Source organism: Equus caballus, chromosome 28 (assembly GCF_041296265.1).
Source record: "Equus caballus isolate H_3958 breed thoroughbred chromosome 28, TB-T2T, whole genome shotgun sequence".
NCBI classification, from domain to species: domain Eukaryota; kingdom Metazoa; phylum Chordata; class Mammalia; order Perissodactyla; family Equidae; genus Equus; species Equus caballus.
In genome coordinates this window covers 28536607-28558074 of record NC_091711.1, presented here as the reverse complement: position 1 = coordinate 28558074, position 21468 = coordinate 28536607, and the positions used below count along the sequence as shown (strand labels likewise).

General features: G+C 38.0%; 2 protein-coding genes across 4 annotated transcripts in view; one reads left to right on the top strand and one right to left on the bottom strand.

The window, feature by feature from the left end:
• Positions 1-737, bottom strand: part of APAF1 (apoptotic peptidase activating factor 1) — a 68438-nt gene extending 67701 nt beyond the window's left edge. The window contains exon 1 of one of the 2 annotated variants that reach the window (XR_011433436.1): positions 593-726. The gene's annotated coding sequence lies outside the window, so the exon portion shown is untranslated. Of the gene's footprint in view, positions 1-592 lie in introns of both variants that reach the window. The other variant, XM_005606533.4, reaches the window with a different exon arrangement.
• On the top strand, positions 233-20711 carry IKBIP (IKBKB interacting protein). 2 transcript variants are annotated; one of them, XM_001495554.6, is made up of 3 exons: positions 233-408; positions 7547-7664; positions 19581-20711. In XM_001495554.6, exons 1-3 carry the CDS (start codon positions 233-235, stop codon positions 20334-20336), a joined length of 1050 nt encoding a protein of 349 aa, XP_001495604.1. In that variant the 3' UTR covers positions 20337-20711. The 2 variants fall into 2 exon arrangements, with proteins under 2 accessions (XP_001495604.1, XP_023487046.1); XM_023631278.2 differs by lacking the exon at positions 19581-20711 and adding an exon at positions 11668-14136.
• The last annotated feature ends 757 nt before the right edge of the window (positions 20712-21468 follow it).

Below are 21468 nucleotides of genomic sequence, written 5' to 3'. Positions count from 1 at the left end.
CGGAGGTAGGCCTCCTGTCCGCCTCAGCTGGAGGACCTAGGAGGCGGGTGGCTGGGATGCGCTGTGAAGCAGCGAGGATGGCCGGCAGAGGGAGGGGACTGGTTTCCGGGCGGCGCCAAATCCGAGAGGGGGCGCGGTCACCGCCGAGGCTGCCGGCGGAGCTCAGGCGGCCACGTCCCGATCCCCCAGGGTGAAGAGGCGGCCTGGGTTTGTCGTCCTCGGGACCTCCAACATGTCGGAGGTGAAGAGCCGGAAGAAGTCGGGGCCTAAGGGAGCCCCCGCGGAGCCCGGAAAGCGGAGCGAGGGCGGGAAGAGCCCCGAGGCCCGAGGTGCTGGAGGCGGGGGCTGGGCGGACCCCCGGACCGGCCTGAGCCTGCTCTCTCTGGGGACGTGCCTGGGCCTGGCCTGGTAAGTGTCCGGCCTCCGCTGGTCGCCCCGCTCTTCGGGGCTCCGGCCCCACCCGACTCGGCATCCGGTAACCTCCAACCCCGAGACTTGGGACTTCTGTTCCGCTCCCTCGACCCCAAAGAAAGGACAGCCCAACTTTTTCTTTCCTTTCGCTCGTTTCTTGTAACTCCTTTTTCCTACTTACTAGTGTCGTGCCGGGATCGCTCAACTGGAATTGAGGCTGAGGTTTGGGGAGGAGTCAGCCGTTAGGCGAGGCGGATTCAGCCAGATTTTATTTAGCGCCTACTACACGTCAGGAGCTTTCACGTTTCTCTAACCCGTTACTTCCTGTCTGCTGTGCGTTTGTCGGGACAAATTTGCCCCGCCCCGCCCCACCCTGTGAATGCCTAATAGGAACGTTTGAAACCTTACAAGAATTCCCTGTGATCTCAAAGCCACAGACGTTCATGATAATATCAAAGTTTGGAGGATTTCTCATATTTTGATCAATGTGCATGCGTTCTGAATTGAAAATCTATTCCTAAGTTACAGATTTGACTTTAGTACTATAAAGCTGCAAAAGTATATAGCACTTGTGTTCACCTAAAACTAGACTTTTATAGCTTTTAAACCAAGCGAATAGTGATATATTGGTATGATAGGACAAATGAATATTAGGAATAAACTTAAAACCAACTTATTAATTTCATTTTCCCCAATCGTTTTCTTTAGGAACAACTATTTCATTTTAATAGTAAGACTGACGCTGTAAATTAGAATGCCCCTCCATTTTTTACCTATTTTTAAAGTATTTAGAAGTTGGTTATTCATCTTCAAGAGTAATGGTATCCTCGAAGGCACCCTGGACATCCTCTACTTTAGAACACTTTTGATGTTCGTAAGTTTTAAAGATTTTATTTTTCCTTTTTCTCCCCAAAGCCCCCCAGTACATAGTTGTGTATTTTTAGTTGTGGGTCCATGTAGTTGTGGCATGTGGGACGCCGCCTCAGCATGGCCTCATGAGCCGTGCCATGTTGGTGCCCAGGATTTGAACTGGCAAAACCCTGGGCCGCAGAAGTGGAGCCTCGGAACTTAACCGCTTGGCCATGGGCCGGCCCCCTATGTTCGTAAATTTGAAATTCTGCTTTACTGCTGACTCATTCTGAGTCGAAGTTAATAAAAGATTTGTTACAATAAAGTGAAATGTTGATTGTTAAATATTCTCTTCAAAAAAAGATAAATTGTTTATTTTACTAATATGGTATTTTTATTTATGGGACATTATTACTTTGATCTTAAAAGAATAAATGTACTGGATTTACTGTTAAATAAACTATTCTTGTGTCTTAAAATGCATGACCTTTAGGTAAATAAAAAACCCGTTTTGTGTTGGGAAAGTTATTCAGTAATAGAATTTAGTAGGCTAAAAGATGTATGTTGCTTCTCTCTGAAGCCTAATACAACTGATTTTAGTTACTGTATTTATTCTCATTAATTATCCAAAAATACATATTCATGTGAGATAAATTACATCACAAAATGTTCAGCTTTTCAATAATTTTGTTAGTCCGTGGGAAAACACACTAATAGGAATTTATAAAGGAAAAAACTCTTGAAAAGCAGACACTTCAGCTTAGGAATTTACTGTTAAGTGCCTACAATAAAGAAACAAGTTATATTCATTAGGAAGATTTTATTTGAACTGTGTCTGCAAAATCATGAAACAGTGCTCAAAGATTATTCCTAAAATGGACAGATATATGATTGTTCTTAAAATAATTGACTGTTAATTGCTCTTGTGAAATCTTTTGCCATAAGAGTTGAAGTATAAGTACTTTGGTTGCTGTTTATAGCAAATTATTTATTCATGGTAAATTTAGGAATAAGAAATTATTCTGGGAAGACGTTTGCAAGCATTTTCCAAATAAAAAACAAACGTTTGGCATCTCAAAATACTTAAAAGCACACTGGAATTATAAGAAAGCCATTGCAATCTTTACCACTAGAACACATACTTCAGCATCTAAAAGTGGGTCTAGCAAATCTTTATTGAATGCTTACTGTACTAACACTGTCCTGATGGTTAAAATACAACAGCGAATATATGTGCTATCTGTATACTCCTAAACACAGCTTATCCATCCTCTCACACTTTGTCAGATTAGGTCGAGGGGGAAAGTTTACATCCTTCACTGCCCAAGGAGGATTTCAAGACGTCATTATATGTGTCTTCAGACGTTTAGTCTTTGGATCCTTGTTTGAAAGTAAACAGAGATAATGCATAACAAAAGTTGGTTTTGGATCCCCAGTGTGGACCTACACACTGCACATCAAGCCATGCTGTGGTGGCATCCCACATACGAAGTAGAGGAAGATTGGCACAGATGTTAGCTCTGCGACTATCTTAAGCAAACAGGAAGATTGGCAACAGATGTTAACTCAGGGCCAATCTTCCCCTCCAGAAAAATAAAATAAAAAAGTGCTATATTCTAACATCTTCTCTCTGTTAAAGTCCTGATATATCATCCTATGTCAGCTTAACAAGACACTAGTGATACCGTTGCCCAAAATTATATGGCTTGAGTGTTATAATTTGCATACCTCATTTGTAAACTTAAGGCAAATTTTCAGATAAGACAATTGAAGAAATTATGCTTTAAAAAGTTTGAAAGTTGTGAAGTCACTAAATAAGACACAAAACCTTACAAGCTTATTTAATTACAGTACATGGAAATTTAGTCAACTGGAAGTTCTGTTGTGAAAATTTAAGTTTCTTTTGGAAATTTCAACAGATTTTTAAATTGCCTTTATAAAAGTTTTTCATAACATTTGTGACAATTATGTATAAGAAGTCAAAAGCTCTTTAAACAATAATTCACGTTTTTCCCTCTATCATCTATCTAGTACAACTTTCTCTATAAATTATACAGCAAAATCTTGGTTAACCTCATTTTCCAGCTTGTTGTTAGTGGAGCTTTGTCTGAAAGACAGGGTTATCCTTTAAACACCCTGCTTTTTAAAAACAGAATATGGTCACTGTTTTCCTGAACATTCAGTATTGCGCTGAAAATGAGGCTGTAGTGTGAAACACAGGGCCAAATGGGTACTGACCGTAGTAGTGGCCCTGGAACTCCATTTCTTGCAGAAGGTCCATAATAACAGTTTTCTTTGGTTATTTGCCTCTTTTTCATTATCAAGTTGAGACAGCCAGAGAAAATTCTGTATTTATAAATCCTCAATGAGCTGTCTGCCATCACCTAAGCTTCCTAAAGGAGCTCTGCAGAGGCAACATTCCAAGGAAATGCACGCTGTTTAATCCTACAGGGCCCTGAATCTATGTGAGGTCTGTAGACTGACATAGACTGAGGTCTGTAGTGATGGATTTTGAAGGAGTCAGAAAGATACCTTTTCTAAGTCCTACACTAAGGTAGCCAGTTAACCCGGCTCCCTTTCTCCTATGTCAATACCTTCAAGGCCTTTACCTATGTGAGAGTGAGAAGAGGCCCAGAAACAGGGTAAGAGAGTGCTTCTCTTCCTGTCAGTGGTCTCATCCATCCGTTCCATTCCATCCTTCATTTGCTATAAACCCAGCCCTGGTTTCAAAGGGAGACAGACCTGGGGCTTCTATCAAGTGCAAGTATAAGGGAGGAGCCCTAATCTTTTATACCACTCTAGGCTTCTCAGAGGGATGGAAAAGCAGCTGCACGAAGCAGTCCAAAAGGCCAGGTACTTACAGAGAATCGTTGGTGTGTTACGCTCTAGGCACTGTCTAGGAGCTTTATAATTAAAAACCCGTTTAATCTCTACGGCAGCCATATGAACTAAGTAGTGGTGTCCGCATTTTACAGATGAGGAAACTATAGCAAAGATAAATTAAATAACTTGCCCAACATGGTTATACAGCTAGTAAATGGCAGAGCCAAAGTTGCCCAGCTCCACACTTAACCAGTATGATGTGCTGCCTCCCTTTTATATTAATCCAAAGAGAGGCCAAGACCCTACAAATAGAAATCCCTGCTCTAGAACTATTTATAGTCCTTTTCTTTTTTCTACTAGAAGCTGTAGCCCTTAGCAGACCCTAACTGTTTGTCTCATCTAGACTAGGGAAGATAGAGAGTAAGGAGGCCTTGAACTGTTCCTGTTAGAGTGTACCTCTGGTTCATAAAAAGGAAACAAAGCAGGCCGGCCCATGGCCAAGTGGTTAAGTTTGCACGCTCTAATTCCGCGGCCCACTGTTTCACTGGTTCGGATCCTGGGTGTGGACCTAGCACTGCTGATCAGGCCATGCTGAGGCGGCAACCTACAACAAGAATATATAACTATGTACTGGGGGGCTTTGGGGAGGAGAAGAAGAAGAAGAAAAAAGGATTGGCAGCAGATGTTAGCTCAGGTGCCAATCTTTAAAAAAAAAAAAGGAAACAAAGCACCTTGGGCACTAATCTGGATGCCAGTTTCAAAAATTACTTTTTCAGAATTGAAGCCGTCTTCTCTCAGCATACCATTTTTGGCTTCTAGAAAATCATCTCTTCCTTAAATGAGTTAATGTTTTATAAACATTTATAAGCACTTAGAATGTGTCTGGCACATCTAAGTGAAAAAAGGAAACAAATGTGTTTTAACTCAGCATTGTACAAACCACTTTTCATTTTTCTCATTACTAGCACTGTCAACTTGATGTTTGTTTTTTCTTATATGCACTATTCGTATGTAACAATGGTGAATCTTTTATTTTTTTTATTTTGTTGAGAAGATAACCATGAAAAAAAATCCTGCAAATTATCATTAGAGGTTATATTTCCACTAACATGACACCGTTTTCTTCAAGCTTTTGCTTAATATTTGAATTTTGAAGAGAAGGCAGAGATACAGCGTTAAAAATATTTAATAAGGGGCCAGCCCGGTGGTGCACTGGTTGGGTTCGCACGTTCTGCTTCAGCAGCCTGAGGTCCGCCGGTTTGGATCCTGGGTGGGGACATGGCACTGCTCATCGAGTCATGCTGTGGCAGGCATCCCACATGTAGAGTAGAGGAAGATGGGCACGGATGTTAGCTCAGGGCCAGTCTTCCTCAGCAAAAAGAGAAGGATTGGCAGCAGATGTTAGCTCAGGGCTGATCTTCCTCAAAAAGAAAAAAATTTAATAAAATGAAAAGTCCTATAATGTATTGTTGTAGTGGATCAACCTTCACAAAAAGTCTCTTTTATAATAACGAGTTTATTCTAAATAAACACACTGATTTATAGAATAAACTCATGAGGTAACACTGTGGAGAAATGGATGATAAAACTAGTTCCTGATATTAGACTTTCTTCAGAGCTATCTCTATCCTTGGTCTCTGTCTCCTAGTCTCAGGTAAGCCTATACTACGAAAAGAACCTCTTAAAAGCAAAGAATGAAACAGCGAATCAAAAAAGAATTGTCTACACATCCATCTTTGAAAATTAGAATAATGGCATTTTCTGATAACTGGAAGTTTTGTTTAAAAATTCCTGTTAGCACACAGGAGAAAACTCAATCTGTACTAATTGTGTAACCTCGGCTTAGTCAATTCAGTGTTATCTTATAGGATAGACAGCCATCATCAAAAGAAATTTATTTCATCCAACATATGTTTAAAAAGCTGAAAATCTATTTTAGCTTTGGGCAGTTTTGTAGCACCATCTAGCCTAATGATGACATTTATGAGCTTGAAACATCACCACCTTTGCAGTAATGCGAAGTGCAGAAGTCTTTCACCTCTCCATTGAGTTTTGGAATTTTTAAGTATTTGACTTTTAATAGAAGTCAGTTTCACAAAACAGTGTCAATTAGTGGTTCTCAGCTTTGCTGAGATCCCCAGGTAACCTAGGGAGCTTTTAAAATTTACAATATCCTTGTGGTTAAGTTTGCACTCTCCACTTTGGCAGCCCGGGGTTCACATGTTGGATCCCGGGCTTGGACCTAGCTCTGCTCATCAAGCCATGTTGTGGTGGCATCCCACATAAAATAGAGGAAGATTGCCACAGATGTTAGCTCAGTGACAATCTTCCTCAAGCAAAAAAAAAAAAAAAAAAGAGGAAGATTAGCAACAGATGTTAACTCAGGGTCAGTCTTCCTCACAAAAACAAAGCAAAACAAAAATAAAATTTACAATATCCAAGTCACATCCCAAACCAATTAAGTCATAATTTCCATGGGTGGGACCCAGGCATCAGACTTTCTTAAAGCTGCCGGGTGTCTCCAATATGCAGCAAAGCTTTTGACCCACTGGTCTATGTACTCTGATTTAGGCACTCATTTCATATGGTTCTCCACTGCTTTTTGATGACTCAGTAAATGTACAAAGAATTTCAGCTGCTTTTTCTGAGCCCAAAGAATTGAATCAGAGTAGATTAACCAAAATGGTATCAGATCCAAAGCATTTCTTTTGTGCTTGCTCATTCCAAGTCCTATACAAGCAAAAGTCCATTTATTGTTTTTAAGATTAGGATAACTTTTTTAGGCTTCTACCCTTTACGATTTACCAGATGAAGAACAAACTCCAATTTTAGAATGGTACCTGAAGTACACCAATATGACTTGTATTTTTGTATGTATTATGCACCTTGCAGTGCTAATGTGTTCTCTTGTCACTTTGACAATGACTGACTCCTGTTTTCAGTTTTGACTTCTGTTTTGCAACTTCTAATCATCACCCATTTCTTTCGTTCCGCTCCACTGCTTTTTTCTCCTCTCCTACATTTTAATTTAAAAAATTTTTATATAAATAACTCTTGCTTCTTCATTTCAGTGTAAAAAGATTAATTTTCTAGATATTGCCCAAATACGGCCTTAAGAAAAATAGTAGAGATCACATATCTTGCTCTAAATAATTCATCATTTCTTCCTCCACAATATTTCTCGTGCATACTCTGTTACAGATATCACACCGTCTCGCTCACAGGACTGTGAGTGTGAACAGGGGCAGAGTTTCACTCATCTATGCTTGAGTAGTACACTTAAACCAGTAACTACCACATAGCAGGCTTTCTAAATGTTTGTTGAAATAAACTAATAAAAGCTGCCACTACCTGTACCAGAATTCATGTTGTTCCTACCAGAAGTGGGTGTAAAATAATCCTTGAAAATTCAGACTTAAATGGATATGAATTAGGAGGTAGTGATTTTTTCTTTCTTTTCCAGGTTTGTATTTCAGCAGTCAGAAAAGTTTGCAAAGGTGGAAAACCAATACCAGTTACTGAAAATAGAAGCCAATGAATTCCAAGGGCTTCAAAGTAAAATCAGTTTAATCTCAGAAAAGGTAATTATTAATTGGTTTATTTGGGGAGATTTTCCCATTTTTCTTCTCCACTACCACCCTTTTACCTCGTTTATAAATTCTTTTTTCCTGCCTTGTAGACCATTACTATTTTAACTCTCACTAGTCTTCCAACCTCTTCACGTTCTCCCTTCAATCCAGTTTAGACTTAGATTATATTCTGAAAGGACAGGATTTTTTTATATAACAAACGTTATTGTTTAAAAAGAACCATATGCTCATATTGATGTGACCTCAATTTTGTATTTAAATGTTAAGTATCTAGAGCACTGAAAATACAGTTAATCTTCAGGTATAAAGTTAGAATAGAAACAGCACTTGGGCAAAGATCCGTCAGTTTTTCTTTCTTTACTCTCCAATTGGTAAGCATATATACATATGCATATAAGAAAAACTAACCTAAAAATAAATAGATTTTGTAGCCAAATGAAAACTAAAATCCACGTTTATATTGTGTTTCTTCAACCTGCAAATGCAGATGCATTATTACTGTGATTCTTAGAAATCTGAGACAGATTAAAGAATTTTATCTACCTCGCTTCTCAGGAGAGGGTCAGCTACAATCAGTAAGGCATCCTGTGGGCCTAGTCTGGCTACCAGGGACCAAGCTGTCATTGGGAAACATGCCTTGTTTGTTCATTTATTCATTCACTAAATCTTTACTTGTGTCCTAAGGTAGACAAGGACTTGTGCTTGGCACCGGGGTAAGCAAAGATGTTATAAAAGTAGACAGAAATGAAACAGAGTGTCTAAGTTCTTACAGCCTCATGCACAGGATGAGCATATAATCGCTCAGAAGAGAAAAACCAGGGGCTGGCCCCGTGGCCGATTGGTTAAGTTCGCGCACTCCGCTGCAGGCGGCCCAGTGTATCGTTGGTTCAAATCCTGGGCGCGGACGTGGCACTGCTCATCAAACCACGCTGAGGCAGCGTCCCACATGCCACAACTACAAGGACCCACAACGAAGAATATACAACTATGTACCGGGGGGCTTTGGAGAGAAAAAGGAAAAAAATAAAATCTTTAAAAAAAAAAAAGAGAAAAACCATGGGTGAAAATTATGCATCTCCCACCCATGCCAGAGGATTTCATGGAGGGTGAGTTTAGCTACCTTGGGAACAAGCTGCAAGAGTTGGTATTTTAACCTAGGGCTCAAGCTGGAATCTGGTTATAGTTGTTGAGGGGCCCTCTAATCAGAAAAAGCATAATGATAGAAAACATACCAGGAGATAGAAACTTCCTATCTTTTTGAAGAAAGATTTCTTTTTTAAATGAAAAATTTGGTAGCCATTAAAATTCTTTTTGAAGCACATTTTTAAAATATCATCGTAGGATCCAAGAAATGTTCAGTCTTTGCATAGCTCTTTCTCTCCCAGCCTGCCCTAGGAATAGTTTAACGATAGCTGCCTTTTCACAAAGCTGCCCCCAAAGGCCAGCCTAACTCAGTAGGAGGGGAAAACATCTACACGTGGGCTCTCATCACAACCGTATGACCTTGAAAAATTACTTTAACTTCTCTTGGCCTCTATTTCATCATTTATTAAATGAGAATAACAAGATTTCTATAAAGATCAGATGAGATACAATATCTATGCAAAAGTGTTTGAAAGTTTTCAAGCAGTAATAAATTTAAGGTATTAGCTCTTTAAAAAATGAAAAACTGTTAGAATATATTGGTAGCCCAAAAATGCTAGCTGTTGTGGTATACTAGTCGCTATATATTGGCAGATTAAATCTTGAGACCTTATTATCCTGAAAAGTTGATCTTATACTTGTGGTCTACTGGGGTATACTGCCTCCAGATTAAAATGATGCTCTACTGAACAGCCTCCAAAGGACGTGACCTTAGGTGCAGATAAGCTTGCCGCTTCAGAATGCTGCAAATAAGATAACTAAATCTAATGGTATTACCAGTGTACAAGTATTTCTCAGAATTGGTTTTTAAAGGAAGTTGTATTATGGCTACATATATACATTGAAAATAATTTTTAAACAAGGTTTCAGAGTGGTCTTATTCTATTAGTCAGGACTCACATGTTGTTCCCAGCTATCACTTGGAACTGCTTTAGGTGTTGATTGAGGTGGGCCCAGAAAGTTTATAGCCATTCTTCTTCCTAAACATCAACAAACATGTTCTTTATACCCTGAGATATGGGGACTACAACAAGGCATAAAACATAATCTCTTCCCCTAGGGAACGCAGAAGCTCTCATATCTTCCCCAGGGTAATTCATCATCTGTTAAAGAGTCAGATTTCAGAGTCGCTTCTAAGCCTTTCTTCACTGCCCTCCAGACTTCTGATCTCTCCTCTAAGCATACATTCTCCCCATGCTAATTCTGTCGTGATACAAACCATAATCTATTGTGATTTTTTGTTGTTATTAATTTGCTTGTCTCCTTTACTGCTCTTTAGGACAAACATTGTGTTTTTTATCTCTGCATACCTAGTGCCTAATAATGGAACAGAAGACACTCAATAAATCTTATGGGACTCTAGAATATATGATTTAAAAGATTCAAAGCACTATCTCCCCTATCAAGTTGTGAAGTCAGGGACTGTACTATATCTATATTTTCTGTCTGTCTAGCACAAGGTCTGGCACAGAGTGAACACTCAAGAATTCTTGAATTATATATGCTAAGTACCAAATAGTTGGCAAAAACATAATATAATAGGTGCTACAGGAGTTCAGGCTGTCAGGGCTCAGGCTGTGGAAAAATGCCGCACTGAGGAGCTGAAATCTGGTCTGAGCCTTGAAGGAAGAACACAACTTAACTAAGCAAAGAGGAGGGAAAAATAGCATAGAGAGAGGTTATGGAATTTAGGACTCTACCCTAGAAGTATTAGGAAACATTGTGAGTTTTTTAATGTTGTACCATGATGTGCATAGCAGTTTTTTTTTTTTTAAGATTGACACCTGAGCTAAAAACTGTTGCCAATCTTCTTTTTGTTTTTTCATGCTTTTTTCTCGCCAAATCCCCCCAGTACAAGGTTGTATATTTTAGTTGTGGGTCTGTGTAGCAATTTTTAAAAGCTTAATCTGGCTATGGTGTTAGAATAATTTAGAAAGGAAGTAACTGGAAGCAGATATTAGATAATACTTCTGAAATATTTTCCTTGATCATCAAAATCTAGTTTGGGTGCCCTACCTAAGTGCTTCTATAGCTCTTCCCCTGTCATCACTCATATAGACTTGGCTTTCTCCCCAGTTAAACTAAGCTACTTAAGGGGAGAAGTATGTCTTGTACAGTATTATGTCTTCAACACAATGCTGCAAACATTTGATAAATTAATGATCATTTCTATGCCTTCCTGTATTCTGTAAGGTTATATCATCTGTGTGAGTGTAGACCAAAAGAGGTCCACGACCTGGCTCTTCTACATTCTGGACACATATAGGAGATGCCAGGAGTTTACCGTAATTTACAGATACTTAGAACACTTTCCCATTTGACATTAGTTGTCTCAGTTTTGCCTTTGTGATATCTGTAAGATCTGATTCTGGTACCTTCTCCACAAGAGGTCAGTCAACAAATTTTTTTCTCAGGCAGAAACTTCCAGAACCATAGGATTTAGGAAAGTTAACAAATTTTATAACTAAGTTGCAGTTTATAAAAAAGCCAAATAACCATAAAAATTACAACTAAGTTGCTTTCCATCGGAGTGGAAAAAAGAGGGAAATGTGATCTACTTTAAACTTCTGTAACATTATTTTTCTCTTGACTATCCCTCCATAAAAATCTGCAAATATTTAGGACTGTAAACTCAAGTGTATATTTTTTCTACCATAGCACTAATCTATTAAATTTTTAAAAATAATTTGACAACTATTAAAGTAATAATTGTTTTTGTCAGTATGATTCTTATATACTTGGATATTTTAGACATCTTCAGAATTTGAACTTGCCACATGATTGTTAGAGTGTTTCCCTCATATAAAAGTTATTAAGTAGCCTTGGGAATTGTTTTGTGTTATAAATGCAGCTTGAGTCTACTGAAAGTATCCTGCAGGAAGCTACATCATCCATGTCTTTGGTGACCCAGTTTGAGCAGGAAGTGTCCAGCCTCCAAAGTATCATGCATGACATTCAGAATAGTGAAGAGACGCTCATTCAAAAGATGCAAAGCCTTAATGAGAAATTCCAGAATGTTACAGATTTCTGGAAGAGAAGCCTAGAAGAAATGAATGTTAATACAGACGTTTTCAAATCAGAATCAAAACGCATACGTTCTCAAGTTACTGTCCAAATTAACTCGGCTGAACAAGGAATAAAATTGCTCACTGAAAGACTAAAAGATTTGGAAGACAGCACATTAAGGAATATTAGAACAGTGAAAAGACAAGAAGAAGAAGATCTTCTGCGAGTAGAGGAGCAGCTAGGCTCTGACACAAAAGCAGTTGAAAAGTTGGAAGAGGAACAGCATGCTCTCTTTGCCAGAGATGAAGAGCTGACTAATAAACTTTCCAACTACGAACCCAAAGTTGAAGAATGCAAGACACATTTGCCAACAATTGAAAGTGCTATTCGCTCTGTCCTCAGAGTCTCTCAGGATCTAATAGGGACAGAAAAGAAAATGGAAGACTTGACTATTCAGATGTTTAATATGGAAGATGATATGCTGAAAGCAGTGTCTGAAATAATGGACATGCAGAAAACCCTTGAAGGAATTCAGTATGATAATAGCATATTAAAGATGCAAAATGAACTGGATGTTCTAAAAGGAAAAGTTCATGATTTTATGGTATATTCAGGTACAAGAGAAAAGGGAACTTTAGAAGAATATAATCTAGAAAATAAAGGAGTTGATAGTGATTTTTAAATGCACTACATTTATTCTGATGAAGCATATTGTTGTATGTAAATTGATTATTTCCGTGCTTTTTTGTTACTTTAATATGCCTCACTTATCCTACATTATTGGAAAATGAGTGAGATGTCCACACAAACAGATTATCTAGATAATCAAAGCTTCTCTTTTTAAGCAATAAAACTTATTTCATTTTATCCATTTTAAATAGAAATATTTCTAAAATATATATTCTTCTACTTTTTAAAACAATATACTTAATATTTTTTAATCCTTTTCTAATAATTAATGGACATCATTATGAATTTTACCTATGATATTGGACCCAAATGTATTAATGTCTCTAGGAGCTATTGAGGAGTGTTTACCTCCTCACTAAATGACCCCTGTTTGCTATTTTCAAACTTTATGTCTATTTCCTGTAGCTTTTCTGTCATCTGAAAAGGTGACCCACTGACCTGATCTTACTGTCAGGTTGGTTGATAATATGCCTGACTCAGCCAGTTCTTCATTAATTTACTTCAGGCTAAGAATCTAGACAACCAAGTTCATAGGAATTTTGTCTAAAATATGAGCTAACATTGCCTGAGGGAGAACCTAGGGAGCTTTGCTATGAATTAAGATGTACTTTTGAAAACTCTGGAGCCTGGGAAACGTTTTTACTTTTTGGTGAGGTTCTAAACTGTGTTACAGATTCTGATAGGAATTTTCAAATGAGTAAATATGTTTGTATTGAAGCCTTTTCCTATGAATTAAGTATGTGTGCCTTGAAGGATGGACTTTTGGAATATCTTTGTATACCTGGGCTTCCTTTTTTTTTTTTTTTTGAAGGTTCTAACTGTGTTTCAGACTCTTGAGTTTGCTAGATACATGATCTCCAGATAAATTCTTCTACTTACAAGAAAAATACACCAATAAGCCTGTGGCCTATTTTAAAGAGGAAAAAGCAGTATAATGAGAAATGATGATAATGATGGTAATTGAAAGTATGTTATTATTTTAAAGAGTCCCCAAACTAATTGCCCAACCAAACTTGTTTCACATAGTGATTTTATTTTACTCAAAATTACATAAGGGAGTCACAAGGAATAAGACATGGACACGCTGAGGTGAGATTAAGGGGAGGGCTAGCTAGATTTTTCCAATAATGATCATCAGAAATGAGCAGGGTTGGAGGAGCACATAAGACTTTTGTTGGTAAACTCGTGTCAAGAGCATCTGAGATTAGGGTTGAAAACTGAGTCAACTGCATGTGGAAGTAGTGTTCTTATTTGTTTCTTCTTGTCAGTAACCAACTGTAGTCCCAGTTTTATAATGCAATTTCAGCAGAATTAAACACAAAGAACTTGATAACAGTTACAAAAAGTAGTTGTGGTCAGGTAGTTTTACTGTGTAAATTTGCACACTTTTTGGGAAAATCCCAAACAAGTTCTACTTTGGGGTTAGGAGGGCCTATGATAGACAGCCATGAGTCATAAAAATAAGCCTGGAAGAGTGCTACTATTAAGGAGCGTAGCATTAATTTCTGAAATCTTAACATTAAATTTCTTGACTTCTGAACGTCTAAGTTCTTGTCTGTGTACACTGGCAAAATTGTGTTTGTTTACTTTTATTTTCATGCTAATAAAATAGACTATAAAGTTAGCTGGAAGTTTGTTGTTTCAACCTCTGGCCTGTCAGGGCAGATGTGATCTCCTGTACTCTTCACTTTTATTCGTTTATTTTTTTTTTTGCCTATCACCAGATTTGATACATCATTGTTAACTTGTATATAGCATAGTAACGGTTACAAAAAGTAAATGGAAACAGAGTGGCCACTGTGCTCTGTAGTGACAGTTACAAGGGAAAGAAAAACTGCCCTTCTACAAGTATTTCATGAGAAAATTATTGAGTACATGTATAAACACATGTATGCACATGTACATATTCCTTTACTCGGGTTTTCCTATAAAACATTGCCACTAGAGAGATTTAGACATACTTAATTTGTCTGTCTTTGTTTCTTACATTCATTTATTTAACACAGATACTTGACATTTCAAAAACTTCCCTATGTATCAAATATTGTTACATTTGTAGTCTTTCCTTTAAGGAAGATTACCATATTTTAGAGCACATTTTTGTATCTTTGTAGTTGATAATAAATTTTATATCAATTAATTTCTATGAGTACTGGGTCCATTTTTTTTTAATTTAGCACATATAAATCACTTCTTTAAAACGAACACCTAATTTTTTTTAAACTTTTGGATGTAAAGTTTAAAAGTATATTTACAGTAATATTGCCTTAAATTTTGCTTAATGATTAGAGCCTGTTGATTGTGTACTTTTATATTTTGTGAAAATGAAAAATGTTGATTTATTAGCCTTTATGTTTCATAGAAAACTAAACTGTAAAATACAAAGTTAATTGCATTATTTTTAACCTCATTGTAATTGTAGACCATTGTATGAATCTATAATCTTGAGCAAAGCTTAATATGATGTCATTATAAATAATGATGCTGTAAATTCACCAAACAGTTGGGGAAAAAAAGCTCCTTTCTCTATAGATTTACCTCATATTTGCACAGTTGTCAAAAGTTCTGCATGGGCCGGCCCAGTGGCCGAGTGGTTGGGTTGTATGCTCTGCTTCCGTGGCCTGGGCTTTCACTGGTTCGGGTGCTGGGCATGGATATGGCAACGCTCATTGAGCCATGCTGGGGTGGCGTGCCACATAGCACAACCAGAAGGACTTCCAACTAGAGTGTACAACTATGCCCTGGGGGCTTTAGGAAGAATAAGAAGAAAAAGAAAAAAGCCTGGTGCTGGCCTGGTGGCGCAGCGGTTAAGTTCACACGTTCTGCTTCTTGGTGGCCTGGGGTTCGCCAGTTCGGATCCCGGGTGCGGACATGGCACCACTTGGCAAAAGCCTTGCTGTAGTAGGCGTCGCATGTATAAAACAGAGGAAGATGGGCATAGATGTTAGCTCAGGGCCAGTCTTCCTCAGCAAAAAGAGGAAGATTGGCAGTAGTTAGCCCAGGGCTGATCTTCCTCAAAAAAAAAAAAAAAAAATCCTCTGCAAATTTACCCAGCATCAGTTTGTTTCAGTTCAGCTATGAACTATTAATTTAATACAAATCAAAATGCTCCATCCAGCTTTACGCAGCAGGGGAGGAGAGAACTAACATTTTGGAGCCTATTCTGTGACACTGCTAGGAGGAATACATTCATGTCATCATCCTAACAGCTCCATGCACTGAGTCCCTACCATGTCCCAGTCACTGTGCTCGGCATTTGATGTATCACTAAGTCTCACTGCAGCTTTGCTAGCTATGAGACCCATTTTACAAATGAGGAAATTGAGGCTCAGCAAAATCTTTTTTTTTTTTTTTGAGGAAGATTAGCCCTGAGCTAACATCTGCTGCCAACCCTCCTCTTTTTGCTGAGGAAGACTGGCCCTGAGCTAACATCCATGACCATCTTCCTCTGCTTTACATGTGGGACGCCTACCACAGCATGGCTTGCCAAGTGGTGCCATGCCCGCACCCAGGATCCGAACCGGCAAACCTGGGCTGCTGAAGCAGAACATGTGCACTTAACCGCTGCGCCACAGGGCTGGCCCCAAAATCTTAATCAAGCTGCTATGTCTGTCCAACTCCAGAGGCCACTGACCTCCCACTATACAGTGCAACCTGCTGCTGTTCAACTAGGGGAGGAAAAAAATCACAAGAAATCTGCTGTCAGTAGAACTATCTTGAGAATTCAAAAAGCTATAATTCAGCCAAATGTGTCTACTACCATGTCACCCTTAAACTAGACTATAAGTCACTCAAAAGTTGTAACTGTGACCTAAACTTGTTTTGGGCCTTTGGCATAAGAAGGAATCAATAAATGTTCAGGGAAGAGTGGGAAAGTAGTGGAGAAAGAGCCCTAGACTGGAATCCTAATTTGGCTTTGCCACTAACTATATGTTCTTGGGCACTTTATTTTGGGGCTCAGTTTTTTAATTTGTAAAACGAGGGAATTGTACCAAATAATCTCTAAGATCCCTTCTGGCTTTAAGTGCTTTTAAATTTTAGAGATCAATAAAATTTCCAGGTCCTTTAGTATAATTCAAAGATCCTAAAGTTTTTGGAAGGCCAATTGGACCCAGAAATCATTCCCTTGAACCACGTTGTTATGCTTGTAGATCGAGACGGTATTTAACATCACAGCACAGCATCTAGCTTAATACCTTGCATATGTGATAGGAACTTAAATATTCAAATACCCGGCTAAATCTTCTGAGCTACTGATACAGTCTCCTATCCTTCTGTCCGTCCTAGGCAAATAAACAAGCTGTAGATAATTTTTAAGAATAATTCAGTAAAACAGTTTCTAGACTATCCCTACACTGTATGGAGTTTATATTTTAGTAAAGATCAATAGAAGTTCATGATAAATTGCCTTTATAAGCTACCAAGTGAAACAAAGAGGTTTACTAGCAGCTTCTTAATGATCTGATCCTTCTAAGAATAAACTTAGCTCTCTCTGAGGTGTCTTTACTGTGTAACTCTATGAAGCTAAGTTTACTCTACTAGAATAGATACATTAATAGAGGATAACCTAGTAATGAAATAGATAAAAGTAAGCCATCTCCTTTCACCTGTGCGAGTCTCTGTTTCAGCAAATACACTTAATTGCAAAACTTTCCCCTTAAAAATAAAACATGGTGGGGCCGGCCCAGTGGCACAGTGATTAAGTGCGCACATTCCGCTTTGGCGGCCCGGGTTTGCCAGTTCAGATCCCGGGTGTGGACATGGCACGGCTTGGTACGCCATGCTGTGGTAGGCGTCCCACATGTAAAGTAGAGGAAGATGGGCATGGATGTTAGCTCAGGGCCAGTCTTCTTCAGAGAAAAGAGGAGGATTGGCAGCAGTTAGCTCAGGGCTAATCTTCCTCAAAATAAATAAATAAATAAAATAAAACATGGTTTTGCAATCACTACTTGATTTCCTTCCTATTTGTGGCTATTGCTTAATGTGATACCCACAGTAACATTTTCACAATCTCACTTCTCTACCAAAGAACATTTTGGGTCACCTTCCTCACTGATAACTAATGTAGCATAAACTTATTGAGGAGAAAAATCCCAAAACATATTTTGAAGCCAAACCTATGTGCTGGGGCAAGGAGGGGTTATTGCTGCTTTGAATTAACTATTCTACGGCCCCATTTCAGCTTGTCATTTCTTTGCAACTCTGTAGCTGCTCCTTTTTAGAGCTGCCATAAAACTAATATTCCAAGCATATTAAATTTTTATTTGCATTAAATAAAACTAAGTCAATGTTACCAAAATAATCTCAAAAGGTTAACTGAGCAAACTAAGCAAATGTAATTTAAGAAGGGTGATTCGTAAAAAAAATATTGAAGAAATGGCCAATTATTTTGGAAAAAACTTGATGTCTTTAGATTAAACTGCTTATCTTATTTTGTAAAAAATGTTTTTCAGTCTGCATATTTGCTTTTTTATTCCATGTTTTTTCTGGATTTTAAATCCATTTATTATTTTCTTTCCCAAACTAAATTACAAACTCCCAGAAAGCAGAGACAGTTCTTGATCATACTAGCACATACTAGCACAGTAAATATTGTTGAATCAAAATGGTTTTGATTATCAGTAGAAAGCTGTAGACAATCTCTACTTTAAAACAATGCTTTCCTAGAAAACGAGCTCAAAGTTAAATGTGCAAAAGTCAAACGATTGACATACATATTGGAAGTGAGATTCCCTTTTTCAGTGTAATCACAATGTATGTCTGTCTTCCGACACAGGCTTTGACAATATAGTTTACATTTGTTCTTTAATTTTTTTTCTTCATAGTTGAGCACACGGCATTAAATAAAATTAAGTTAATGTTACCAAGATAATCCCAAAAGGTTAACTGAGCTTGTTAATCTTCTTGTTGAAGCTTAATAGTCTCACCTGAAAATTCCTATCTTTGTTTTATTTTTTTGTTGTTGACTATATTCGACATGTAACATTGTGTAAATTTAAGGCATACAGTGTATTACTTGGATACGTTTATATATCCAACCATGAGAAAGGAAGATATCCTGCTATTTGTTACAACATAGATGGGCTTTGAGCACATTTGTTTTAATTTTCAATTTTGTATTGTTTATGAGACTTACCCATATTATCACTGTAACAAGCATTTTAATTTTCCCCTTTCCCTCTTAATTTTATTAACTGATGTCACAATGTAATACAATTTCAAATATTCGAAATACAGTAAAATAATTCAACTTCCCCAAAACTGCTATATAAACACGCACACACACACCACCACCGACAAAAACAAAAAGAACAACTTGAAATGTTGCCAGGCACTTGTGTGGCTCAAAATGTTCATCAACTAATATGACCAAGTTAAACCAAAATGACAATTTGGAGATAGCAGTATACAATGGATGGTGGGGAAGGAGGGTGGCATTGAAACATACAGAAGTTGAGAACCACTTGTATTGGGAATCATGGAATTTTAGAACCTTGGAGATAGTTTTTTGCTTGTTGTTTTGTTTTTACATGTCTGTCTTCTCTACTAAACTACTGTTTATTCAAGGTCTCATGGATAGTTAGATACTCCAGAAAATTATTCTTAAAAGTGACAGGACAATAAAACACGTCCACATAGTCTTGGACCTTGGTCTCTTCATTCTAGCTCTCGTTATAACTACAAACAAACTTTGTTTCAGAAGTTATGTTACCTTCTTTGACCCCCCAAATTTGCCAAACCTCATCTAGAGGAGGCTTCCTCCTCCCTTCTCCAGCAAGTGAAAAAAACACAGCACTGCCTCTTATTTAGCTCATTTTGCCACTGTTCAGAGGACTGATGGAGCAAAAATAGTAACTGAAAAATGCCATTTCCTGTAACATTTTATGAAGTTTCCTTAATGTTTTCCTTCTTATTCATTAGTGACACACTTAATACATCTTTTACCAAATGCTTTCCAGAAGATCAGTAACTGAGTTATAGTTAAAAATAACACCTAAACTTTAAGTTGAATTTTAAATGTTAAGCTTTTAACCAATTTAATTATTGTGGTATTGTATTTTTTTATAGTGTAAGAAGTCTGAAGCTATCATGGAACAACTGAAGTCTTTTCAAATTATTGCTCGTCTAAAGCGTCTACAGGAGGAAATTTATGAGGTGAAAACTTGGTCCAACAGGATAAGTGAAAAACAGGATATACTGAACAACAATTTGACAACTCTCTCTCAAGATGTTACAAAAGTAGACCAAAGTACAACTTCCATGGCAAAAGATGTTGGTCTCAAGATTACAACTGTAAAAACAGACATGCGACGTATTTCAGGTTTAATAACTGATGTAACATCATTGACAGATTCTGTGCAAGAACTAGAAAATAAAATAGAAAAAGTAGAAAAAAGTACAGTAAAAAACATAGGTGATCTTCTTTCAAGTAGCATTGACCGAACAGCAACGCTCCGAAAGACAGCATCTGAAAATTCACAAAGAATTACCTCTGTTAAGAAGATACTTTCTGAGCTAAAGAGTGATTTCAACAAGCATACAGATCGGTTTTTAAGCTTAGAAAGTGACAGAGCTAAGGTTCTGAAGACAGTGACTTTTGCAAATGATCTAAAACCAAAGGTGTATAATCTAAAGAAGGACTTTTCCCGTTTGGAGCCATTGGTAAATGACTTAACACTACGCATTGGCAGGTTGGTTAAGGACTTACTGCAAAGAGAGAAGGAAATTGCTGTCTTAAATGAAAAGATATCTAATTTAACAGTAGTCCGAGCTGAGATTAAGGATATAAAAGATGAAATCACACACATTTCAGATCTGGATTAAATTTTTTTTGGGGGGGGCGGGTTTTGAGGAAGATTGGCCCTGAGCTAACATCTGTGCTCATCTTCCTCCATTTTATATGTGGGATTCCTGCCACAGCATGGCTTGATAAGCAGTGCTAGGTCCATGCCCAGGATCCGAACTGGCGAGCCCCGGGCCACCAAAGCAGAGTGCACGAACTTAACTGCTATGCCACCGGGCCGGCCCCTGGATTAGTTTATTTTTTTAGATTAGACTAAAGTAACTTTTTTTTCTATGGGACCTCTGTCATGTTATAAAAAAAACAAGAAGTCATAAATAATGAAATTTTGGAGTAAATACCATTTTATATTTGATTCTCTTTTGTACAGTAAAAATAAAATTTTTAAAAGGGTTGAAGCACTTGATTTTCAAAAATAAGTATGCTAAAACATATACTTGCAACTTTATATAACAAGAGCTTTATGCATCCCCTGGACATACTTAACACACACACACTCAGACACTCAGACAGTGGGGAGAAGCAGTATCTGTCATGCCAGTACTGGGAAATCTAGATGGGACAGGATCTGAACCCCAATTGCCCTCACTGAGTGCCAGAGAGCATACTATGTGTGGTTGGGGCCCTAACTGGAGAAGTGCCCATCAGGATCAGGGCTGTAGCATTCATTATCCATGTAGAGGAAGAGAAACTGAAAGGTCACAGCCAGGGAGCTGCAGGAAAAGAATCGTGTGAGCCTTCCTGGGTCCTTTTCGGCTTTGGAAAATGAGAAAGTTACCTAAAATGGGGTAGGGAAGTGGCATCTAGAGCAGGGTTTTCGGTGGGGGGTGCCCTTGATAGAGGCTTCCCCAAAGCAGCACAGTTCGTGTGGTGATGATGTGACCAGAAGCACCCAAAGCAAAGAAGGAGGTTCTAACATTTAAAACAGCATTAGCAATTCCAATTCTAGAAAATTCTAGAAAATGCAAACTAATCTACAGGAGCAGAAAATAGATCAGTGATTGCCTGGGGACAGGGATGGAGGGAGGTATAGATTATAGAGAGGCACACGGAAATCCTGAGGAGGGAAGATGTTTATTATCTTTATTGTGGTGATGGTTTCTCAGGTATTTACATGTGTCACAATGCATCAAGTTATACTCTTTAAATATGTGC

Coding starts and splice junctions, on each gene's coding strand:
- IKBIP (XM_023631278.2), top strand. CDS start 233: ATGTCGGAGGTGAAGAGCCGGAAGAAGTCGGGGCCTAAGGGAGCCCCC. Junction 409..7,546: donor ACGTGCCTGGGCCTGGCCTG/GTAAGTGTCCGG, acceptor TTTCTTTTCCAG/GTTTGTATTTCAGCAGTCAG. Junction 7,665..11,667: donor TCAGTTTAATCTCAGAAAAG/GTAATTATTAAT, acceptor TTATAAATGCAG/CTTGAGTCTACTGAAAGTAT.